This window comes from Tiliqua scincoides, chromosome 11 (assembly GCF_035046505.1).
Source record: "Tiliqua scincoides isolate rTilSci1 chromosome 11, rTilSci1.hap2, whole genome shotgun sequence".
Lineage (NCBI taxonomy): Eukaryota > Metazoa > Chordata > Lepidosauria > Squamata > Scincidae > Tiliqua > Tiliqua scincoides.
Genome location: NC_089831.1, coordinates 3,191,925 through 3,202,818, shown reverse-complemented (window position 1 = coordinate 3,202,818; position 10,894 = coordinate 3,191,925). Strand labels below are relative to the sequence as shown.

Here is a 10,894-nt window from a genome sequence, read left to right as displayed (position 1 = left end):
AATCAACTACTCCCCACTTGCTTGAGTGAGAAGCAGATCATTCCCCCCTTTACCATGCTCCTTGCACACTGTTGTGAAACCCAGAAGTGCGGGAGCACCAGTTTCATTTATAGGGGCAGGGCCAGCCTTAGGAGCTGCAGGGTCCAGTTGGAAACATGTTTTGCAGGGCCCCAGCCAAGGTCTGTAGAATCTTAGAGCTAGAGATAAAATATATTATAAACTTTATATGTCTCTGGTAGAATGGAAAGCCATCAAAATATGTGCTTAAAAATTGTCTGTGAGTTAATGAACCAAATGGATCTAAGCACATTTTAATATAAAATCTCATACATATCAGCCTACAAGTAACCAAAAACAAAATGGTGTAGATTTTCTTTGAAAAGTAAATTGTACCTAATCGTAGATTACCCTAATGTGGGGGGACCCTTAGGCGTGGGGCCCAACTGAGAGCTTAAAGCTGGGCCTGTTATAGGGGTAGCACAAATCCATTCCCCCCATCACTTCCCTGGCCACCGGCAACCACGCAACATAGGTTGTGGTGACTGGCTCCTTGCACATAGTCAACACTTGGCCACTACCTCATGCCTGATGGGCAATGTGAGAATTTCTATGGACCCAGGTAGGAGGCCTGTACCAGTGTAGAATCACTGGGCTCTCGTTGGCCTTGCCCGTTTGTGCGGGATGGGCTTAGGACTAGGTCAGGGGTGCCCAAACCCCAGCCCAGGGGCCACTTGGCAGCTCCCAATATGGCCCTTGAGGAGCCCCCAGTCTCCAGTGAGCCTTTGGCCCTCTGGAGACTTGCTGGAGCCCATGGCTTGTACTCCATAATGAATTTTTCCTACAGAAACTTGTCCAATCCTCTTTTAAAGGCGTCTAGGCTAGACGCCAGCACCACATCCTGTGGCAAGGAGTTCCACAGACCAACCACACGCTGAGTAAAGAAATATTTTCTTTTGTCTGTCCTAACCCGCCCAACACTCAATTTTAGTGGATGTCCCCTGGTTCTGGTATTATGTGAGAGTGTAAAGAGCATCTCCCTATCCACTCTGTCCATCCCCTGCATAATTTTGTATGTCTCAATCATGTCCCCCCTCAGGCGTCTCTTTTCTAGGCTGAAGAGGCCCAAACGCCGTAGCCTTTCCTCATAAGGAAGGTGCCCCAGCCCAGTAATCATCTTAGTCGCTCTCTTTTGCACCTTTTCCATTTCCACTATGTCTTTTTTGAGATGCGGCAACCAGAACTGGACACAATACTCCAGGTGTGGCCTTACCATAGATTTGTACAATGGCATTATAATACTAGCCGTTTTGTTCTCAATACCCTTCCTAATGATCCCAAGCATAGAATTGGCCTTCTTCACTGCCGCCGCACATTGGGTCGACACTTTCATCGACCTGTCCACCACCACCCCAAGATCTCTCTCCTGATCTGTCACAGACAGCTCAGAACCCATCAGCCTATATCTAAAGTTTTGATTTTTTGCCCCAATGTGCATGACTTTACATTTAATGACACTGAAGCGCATCTGCCATTTTGCTGCCCATTCTGCCAGTCTGGAGAGATCCTTCTGGAGCTCCTCACAATCACTTCTGGTCTTCACCACTCGGAAAAGTTTGGTGTCGTCTGCAAACTTAGCCACTTCACTGCTCAACCCTATCTCCAGGTCATTTATGAAGAGGTTGAAAAGCACCGGTCCCAGGACAGATCCTTGGGGCACACCGCTTTTCACCTCTCTCCATTGTGAAAATTGTCCATTGACACCCACTCTCTGCTTCCTGGCCTCCAACCAGTTCTCAATCCATGAGAGGACCTGTCCTCTAATTCCCTGACTGTGGAGTTTTTTCAGTAGCCTTTGGTGAGGGACTGTGTCAAACGCCTTCTGAAAGTCCAGATATAATCACAGATGTTCTGTGATTGTGCTGCACAACACGATAATAACCATTTTGCCCCAGGTTGCCCACAACACGATAATAACCATTTGCCCACATGAAATTAGTGCATGAATGGTGATGACGAGTCTTGGCCCTCAATCCAGTGACATAAAAATGTTTTGCTAGATGTAGAAAAATTGAGTCATTTTAAATGGAAGGAAAAAGTGTATTTCCAAAGTCCTTGTGAAAAGCTGTGCGCCACTCTGCGCTGCGCAGTTTTGCTCTTTGTCAACCTGCTGTCATTATTTTCTTTATGTGAGCAAGTCAGACATTTCTCTTCTTCCTTGGCCACCTGCAGAAGAGCAGCCTGCTTTTATTACTTTGGAGGAGGGCTGCCTTGACCCAGAGTACTCCTGCCACCTCGTGGGGAAGGCATGTCTTTGCATCCTAGTCCTACAAACCAGGGGTGGCCAAACTTGCTGAAAGAGCCACATTTGATAATCTTCAGATGTTTGAGAGCCGCAATGTTTAAGAAGCATTCAAATTCTTAAACATATTGACTCACCATGAGCTTTAAACTTACCGTACATTTTAATCCAGTGGACCCTCAGTTTATACCCAATAAATCAAAAGCATGCGGTGGGTGGGGAGGCAGGTGAGGCAGAGCCTCCCCACCAGAGTCCTTCAAAAAGCGTGCTGCTGTGGGAGGCACCCAAGCATCCAAAAGCCATGTGCTGTACACGCTCAAGGTCACGCTGTACATCCACAAGGTCACGCTCTGTACGCGGGTTGTGGGGCTTGGGCACTTCACATGGCATTGGTGCTTTTTGAAGGACTCCAGTGGGAACGCTCTGCCTCACCTGCCTCCCCACCCACTGCATGTCCCTGCGATAATTATAAAGCTTGAAAATTTCTTATTTACTTTTTTTATTAATTATAATGCAAGAAGGAACTTAGCCAACATATTTCTGAGAGCTACACATGATAGGTCCAAGAGTTCCATGTGGCTGTTTGCTCACCCCTCCAGCGGGGTGTGGTGGTGGGTGGTGGCTTGCGCTAACCAAACAGTGATTGCTTCCATGCACTAGCCTAGCCATTTTCAGCCACCGTGCCATGGCACATTGGTGCGCCGCGAATGGTCTCCAGGTGTGACGCGGGAATTTGGGAGAGGGTCATTTATGAGTAGGTCCTTTGGGGGATGTGAACCCTCCCACTGGCAGCACGGTGCGCCTTGTCAACGGTCAAAAAACAGTGATGCACGTTGACAATTTTAGCACCTTGTCAGTGTGCCTTGAGATGAAAAAAACTAAAACTCACTGCACTGGCCTTTTTCTCATCCTTTGCTCAGTCGCTCAGGCTGCAAACCTGCAAACTGGAAGTCAGTCCCATTGAACTCAAATCAACTTGCTTCTGAGTAGCCATGGACTGGACTGCTCTGTCAGTTGCCTGCAGAAACCTCCTGTTCTGCCTGCTTTTGTGCAGGCAGGCAGGCATGCGAACGTGCAAGGCTCACTCGCATCTGGCCTCCGGATCAGGAGCAGCAGGGGGTCCTCCCCGCCTGGCCGTGCCCCAGGGCTGCTCAGAGACCCGCAGGCTGCCCCCTGCATCCCCCTCTTCCCACTGCACCACTGCAGGGAGACGAGCACCGCTGCAGTCTACGCGCTGCAAGTCTATGGGAGCGGCGGGCTGACCCGGAAGCGAGGCGCCGGGCTGCCTGGTTCCTGGTGCCGCGCGCTCCACGTGAGCGGCCGTCCGGCATGGCTGAGGCTCAGCAGGTTCGGGTGCAAGAGGCCATCGACGGCCTGGTGCAAGGGCTGGAGAAGGAGACCATCCGGAAGATGCAGGTCAGGCGTTTGCTTGCGCGTGTGAATGCGTGCACACATGCGTGCACTTGTGAATGCATGCACGCAAGAATGAATGGAAGGGCGCCTCTTGGGCTTCCTTCTGCCTCTTCCTTGGGCGCTTTTGGGCACCGGTATGGGCAGGATAGGAGCTGCCACTTAAACCTTTGCTCGAAAGACTACGGTTCGAATCCACCCCCTGCCATATAGTTCCCTGGGTGACCTTGGGCCAGTCATTCTCCTTTTTTCCCTCACAGTCCTAGGCTTGTCTACTCAGAAGTAAACTTCATTATCTTAAATAGGGCTAAGGGCTTACACTCAGGTTGCAGCCCAAGTCTACTTTGCAGGGTTGTTGTGAGGCTAAAAATGAGATGCTGCCCTGCACAGCTGGGCTGAAAAGTGTCCTTTTGTATTGGGCTGGGATTGATTCTGCGCACCCAGCCTCGCACCTTAGCCAGTGACCATAGGTTCATGTGGCCCTTGTGCCTTCTTTAAGACTGGAAGCCCTTTGGGGCAGAGACCTACCTTTCCATTTACATTGTTATGTCAGCTGCTTTGGGACCATTTGTTGAAAAGCAGGGTATGAAAATTTAGAACAAAGTGGGTGGAATTGTTATTAAACTGTTTAGTTATGTATTGTTAAATTATTAAATTAAAAGACAGGGCGCAGAAAGCAATACCTGCATAACAGATAATCAAATTTGAACTCTAGGCACTGGAAGTGTCTTTTTCCTGCCCTACTGAACTGTATGGGGGTGGTGGGGCTTGCAACATGGGATACAAACCAGCAGAATTTCCATGCAGGATCTGATTCATTGCTCATCCTGAATATGAATCCCGCCCTTCATAGGAGCTCCCGGAATTTTTCTTATTTTCTCATCGCAACAGCCTCAACTTCCACAGCCTCAGGCAGAGAGAAACTTGACATCAGAACATAAGAGAAGCCCTGGATGAGTCCAAAAGCCTATCTGTGTAATTCCCTCCCCCCTCCCAAACTCTGTCCCCTTCTGTTGTCTCCCTTGTGTCAACATCTAGATTGCAAATTCCTTGGGGCAGGGACCTTGGTTTTCACTCTACGTAAAGTGTACATTGCTGATGCTATATAAAGAAAAATGGTCTGCGGGATGCCTCCAGTGCAGTTATGATGGCAATACTATGTAACCTCTTGCCAAGGGCAATTTGCAGTATATTGCTCCTGCGCATGGAAGTTCTGCAGACATGACTAATAACTATTGATAGACCTCTTTCTCTGTTTCCGTGAACTTGTCTCATCCTCTTTTTGAACCTGTCTAAGGTAGTTGCCATCACCACATCCCAAGGTGATGAATTCCACACAGTAACAGGGGGCAGTGTCCCCTTCACCTGCAATGTAATCCATTTAACCAGGACCACCACCACCTCCTTTGTGGTCCAGAGTGCTAGCTAATGTCTGATGGGTCACCAAGCTGCAGCTGCTGGGTGCCTTCCCAAGAATCCTGGCCTACATATACCTTGCTCAGATCCTGCCAGGTCTTTCTTAAGTTTTTAAAGTAGAGTGCCTTGCTGAGGATTGCTTGATACAGGTTAGTTCAGTCTTCACTGCAGCGATCCCCATTAGGCTGTCTTGCTTTGTCAGTGTAATGCAATGGATCATGGGAACTCTACTCAGAAAACCGATGACACTGTGCTAGGCTGCCATTGGTCCAGCCCTGTGTTGTAGGCCCAATACACCCCAGTGGTTCTCCAATTCATTCTCACAGTCCTGATGGTTTGTGGGGTTTAGCTGGCTCAGAGCATTTCCTGGTCCTCACTACTGTCGATAGCTAGTGCATAAGCACCATTGGACACGTGCTCTAGGGCCTGACTTACTGTTGTGGACCCTCTTCCAAAATTGCTTCAGTGCAATAAAACAATACCAATTTCTCTGCTGTTAGTGAGAGACTCTCCCTCTTGGAGGATGTACCTGCAAGTTGTTTGTGTTCTTATATGTGTATGTGCAACCTCCTGATTTTAGAAATGGGCTATGTCAGATGCAAGGGAGGGCACCAGGATGCAGGTCTCTTGTTATCTGGTGTGCTCCCTGGGGCATTTGGTGGGCTGCTGTGAGGTACAGGAAGCTGGACTAGTTGGGCCTATGGCCTGATCCAGTGGGGCTGTTCTTATGTTCTAACCTATCAGCAACCCTCTGGAGGTACCTGGTTGGGCTCTGTTAGAAATAGGAAGTTGGATGAGTCTGATCTAGCAGAGGCCTTGCTGACGTCCATCTCTTTGTCACCAGGGAATCATGTTCCGGTGCAGTGCAACTTGTTGTGAGAACAACACAGCCTCCATGAAGCAAGTGCATCAATGTATTGAGCGCTGCCACACTCCCTTGGCGCAGGCTCAGGCTGTTGTCACCCAAGAATTGGAGAGATTTCAGGTGAGGAGAAAAAAAAAAGGAAGACAGAGGCTCAGTGGCGTCACTAGGGGGTGCGGGGGGTGTGGGCCGCACCAGGTGACGTGCACAGGGGGGGTGACGTGCACTGGGGTGACACGGTAAAATTGTGGTGGTTAGGAGCAACCCCATCATGTTGTATACCTTTGGATGCAGAATTTCAAGTGGACGGCAATGCAAAAAACCAGAGTGAAATATCTCCTTTTTATCAAAAGTTATAGCCAAAAAACTGGAAACCAAAAAATGCATGGAGCCCTATGAGAAGTGAAAGCGAGCCATATCGCATGTTTACTTGCGAGTAGGTGAACTTGCCTTAGTGTGTCAGAAAGAGCAGGCTGAGAGGAATCCAACAACACCAGAATGGTCCTGATCCAATGAATGCAGCCCCCAAAAACACTAAAGAAGGAAGTCCCTCCCTCCAAGCAGATGAATGTATTGAGCTCTAAGGAAAGCAAAACTAAGCCTCACAGTTGCATTTACTTGCGAGTAAGCAAACGTGCTTTGGCTGGTGTGGAAGATCAGCTGAAGGACAGTGCAAGGCTACCAGAATGGTCCTGATTCTATGCATCTGCAGCTAAACAAGTGCTCCAGAAGGGAGCCTCCCCCCCCCCCACTAAAAAGGATCAAAACAGAAGCTTCAGCTGATAAGGTGAACCTTTTTGAGACTTGCAGAACCAGGTGGGTCCTGACAGTGATCTGGTTTAAACAGTAGTTCTTAAATTGAACTGAGCACTGGGTAGGGCTGAAAACCTTACTGATTTTGGAGAGGGGGTGTTATTGCAGGCAGGCTACAGAGGAAATTCACTTGGTGGACAAAGGCTGGCTTTGCTTATTTAATTATTTGTTTTACTTTAATTATTTATACTTATTTATTTTAATTTGCCTGATGGTGTCACTTCCACCATGACATCACTTCTGGTGGGTCTTGGACAGATTGTCATTCTAAAAAATGGGTCCCAGTGCTAAAAGTTTGAGAACTGCTGCAATAAGGTGTTAGTAAGTTGACACCCTTGGGGGAGGGTGTGACACCACTAGTGACCAAAATCACTAAAATCATAATTTGGAAGAATAATACCATGTTATATATCAATCAATGCGTAATTTCATGTGAATGTGTTCTATCTATGTTCTGTCAAAAGGTAACAGCCAAATAACCAGTGGGGGCGGAATGATGGTACATCACCCCACCCACCACCTGGGGTATTGCCCCGCCCACTGCATAGGGGTGATGCGCTGGCATCCCACACCGGGTTACGCAAACCCTAGTGACGCACAGGTGGACTTGCCAGATCCCCTCCAGGGTTTGGATCTTCTCAGAGAGCCATGGAAGCATTGTCTCCACCCACTGAGTCACACCAAACCCATCACGAGCAAAGTACTCTTGAACCTCCACCTCCCCAGTGGGAAGGGAACAAAGACAAGGAGCCCTTGAAAGCACATCATCAGTGCATTGCACTAGAGACATTGGGGGCTTTTGGGATCTGGAGCTATGCTGGCACCCAGACGGAAGATCCCTGGAGAGAATCTTATTTTTTGTTCCTGATGAAAGGCAGCCTATCCTTTTAGAGGTCGCCTTTCTTTTTAATATACAAACTACAGCCAAATTAATTAAACATCCAGGATGGATGTTGATTTGATTAAATTGTTAAGTTGCCTTATGCTTCGTTCTGTGTCTTGGGAAATATGCAAGTTCATCTCTGGCATAAAGGTTCCCAAGATAGTTTATAGAGCAACATTGGGAAATACATAAAACCACTGAGTCCAGCCTCCTGTATCTCTCAGTGTCCCACCAGATGCATCAGGGAGCACACAAGACAACAAGTGATCCTGTTGCCAATCCCCTGTATCTGGCCTTCTGAGGTAGCCTACTTCTAAAATCAGGAAGCTGCACATACGGATCATGGCTTGTAACCTGTGTGGATGTTTATTCTAAAAATTAGTCCAATCCCCTTTTCAAGGCATTTAGGCCAGGCACCATCACCACATCCTGTGGCAAGAAGTTCCATGGATTAAGTATCTGCTGGGCAAATAAATATTTCCTTTTGTCTGTTCTAACTCTCCCGACACTCAATTTTCATGGCTGTCCCCTGGTTCCAGTGCACAAGCAAGAGGGAAAAGATCCCTTCCCCTTATAGGCCTCCCCTGTGCTGTTATGGGGGCACACTGGCTCTTGGCCCCCTGTTCAGAATGTAGCAGATTCTTTTTTTCATGTAGTTCTTGACAGGCTTCCACAAATCTCCCATGATCTCACAAGGTCAGGCCACCCCAGAAAGACACAGGAAATAAGCTTGCATAAAGAGCCTCGGGTGTGAGTGCTGGCTGCTCAGCGATAAGGACTGTGAATGCGATTTAATCTTGTTCTCACCCAGGGCGGCCTCTCACCACCCTGTGTGTTCCTCTCCGCCTGCAGGACCGTCTCTCCCGCTGCACCATGTGCTGCAATGACAAAGCCAAGGACTCCTTGGACTCTGGGAGCAAAGAGCAGCAGGTGAAGCTGCAGCTGGACAGCTGTGTGACGAAGTGTGTGGACGACCACATGCACCTCATCCCCAGCATGAGCAAGAAGATGAAGGAGACATTGGCGGCCATTGCGCAGTAGAACCCCTGAGTTTTGAAAGAGGAAGGAAAGCAGGGCCTTTAAAGGGCCTGCTGGAGATGGGGTAATGAAAACTGGGTGCATCCAAGGTGATTTTCTGTTGGGGGGGAATGTGTTATGGGGGCCTCTCAAATGTTCCTGATCTTGCTAAGATCCAGCCGTCTGTGGGTTTGGGAGAAAGCCTGCATCATGCCAGAATGAGGAATGAGCCATTTCTTGCAAGTCCTTTGGCGTGAATGATGTGATCTGTGCTTTCCCATGTTCAGTTAGCAGCACCCCCTCCTCGCTCCTTGAGGTTCTTCCCTTCCACCTATAAGCGTGGAGCAGCTGGGGAATCTTGGAAGTTGCAACACGGATAGCTGTATAAATTCATTGCCTTCTGTGAACAGGCCGTGTGTATCCGCTTCTGAGGCTGTCTCATAAAAGTACCTCTGTAGTGCCCTGTGGAACTCTGCAGTGACGGAGGGGGGATGCGGTGGCTGAACTCCTTTTTCTCAGATCTAGGCTGAGCTCTTCTTTCAGACATGTGAGCTTTCTACGTGCAAGGAATTTGTTTTCCTTTCTGCTCCATTTCTGTTGTGACATCATAATTTAGCAGTGGAACTAGCAGAACTAAAACCAAATCATGCACAGGTGTGAATGCCCCAAAACTGAGGGCCAGTGAATACCTTCAGCAGAAGAATCAAGCCCTCCCCCCCCCACAGCTGCAGGTGTGGGTTTGAATTATTTTACCCTGGGGGTAAAAGACATTTATTTTACCCTGGGGGTAAAAGACACTCCCTGCACACAGAAAAGTATGGAGAGATCTAGGCGAAGCTCCTATTTCCTCTGTCTTTAAACTGTGAATTATTTTCTAAAAGGCAAATTAAAATACATTTTAAAAATAAAAAGTGTGTCTTTCCAGATTTTAGGCACGTTGTGTTTTGTGGTTGCCACCATCTGCGTGGTTGTGTAACTGAGAGCATGTTTACTCAGAAGTAAGTCCCATTAATTGAGTCCAATGGGACTTACTCCCTGATGAATGTGTACAGCAGTGATTTTCAACCTTTTTCATCTCGCAGCACACTGACAAGGCACTAAAATGGTCAAGGCACACTGTCAGGTTTTTGACAATTGACAGGGCACACCAAGAAGGGCATACCAGTGGAAGGGTCACATCTCCCATTGGCCCTACTAATAAATGACCTTTCCCCAAATTGCTGTGGTACACCAGTGTGCCAGGGCCCAGTGGCGGGTTGCAGCCTCTGCAGACTTTTCTAGGAGTAGGCCTCCTTGAGCACAATGGGACTTACAGCTCAGCAGACAAAAGTTGTGTTCTGTTAGTCCCAGCAGGGGTGTCGTTTAAGGAGAGGGGCCATTAACCTGAATTAGCAATTGGTCGGGCGCCAGAGGTGGTCGTTAATCCAGGTTATCCAACAGCCTACAAAGACAACAACAACAACAACAGTATTTATATACCGCTTTTCAACAAAAAGTTCACAAAGCGGTTTACAGAGAAAATCAAATATCTAATGGCTCCCTGTCCCCAAAGGGCTCACAATCTAAGAAGATGCAACACCAGCAGACAGCCACTAGAACAGACACTGCTGGGGTGAGGTGGGCCAGTTACTCTCCCCCTGCTGAATAAAAGAGGAGCCCCCACTTGAAAAAGCGCCTCTTGCCCAGTTAGCAGGGGTGAACCAGACAGGGCGGCACGTGAGTGTATTTCCTGTGGCAGTGGAATTCCAGCTGGAGTGTCCCGAGACAAAGGGAGTGGGAGCTGTAGACATTCCAGCCTCATCCTAGCAGGTTTGCTCAGAAGGAAGTCCCACCCCAAGGAGGCGGAGGGCGCCACCCAGGACCAGCGTGCACCCTGATCCCGCTGCTCCCTGCCCAGAAGCAGGGGCCTCTGATCCCACCAATCTCGCTTCAGCAGAGCCCGCGCGCAGGTTTGCTTTCCCTCCAGAGGCCTGTCCAGTCCCCTTCCTGAAGACAGCTGGACCTCCCTCTCCGCACCATCCATCACCAGCACCGCATCCTGTGGCAGGGAGTTCCGCAGACTGTCCCCCTGCATCGCTGTGCCTGTCTCGGTGGCACGTGGCCAGGGAGGGTGGGGGACGCTGGCCCTGATGCGGACCGCCCAGAGCAGCCCCGGAGGGGAAAGGTGGGTCCTCAACATTAACCCGGAAGCCGC

General features: G+C 48.9%; 1 protein-coding gene across 1 annotated transcript; it reads left to right on the top strand.

The window, feature by feature from the left end:
- Positions 1–3,592: 3,592 nt before the first annotated feature.
- FAM136A (family with sequence similarity 136 member A) lies at positions 3,593–9,580 on the top strand. Its single transcript, XM_066639612.1, has 3 exons — positions 3,593–3,715; positions 5,970–6,110; positions 8,536–9,580. The coding sequence occupies exons 1-3, from the start codon at positions 3,629–3,631 to the stop codon at positions 8,722–8,724; spliced, it is 417 nt and encodes a 138-aa protein (XP_066495709.1). The 5' UTR covers positions 3,593–3,628; the 3' UTR covers positions 8,725–9,580.
- Positions 9,581–10,894: the final 1,314 nt, after the last annotated feature.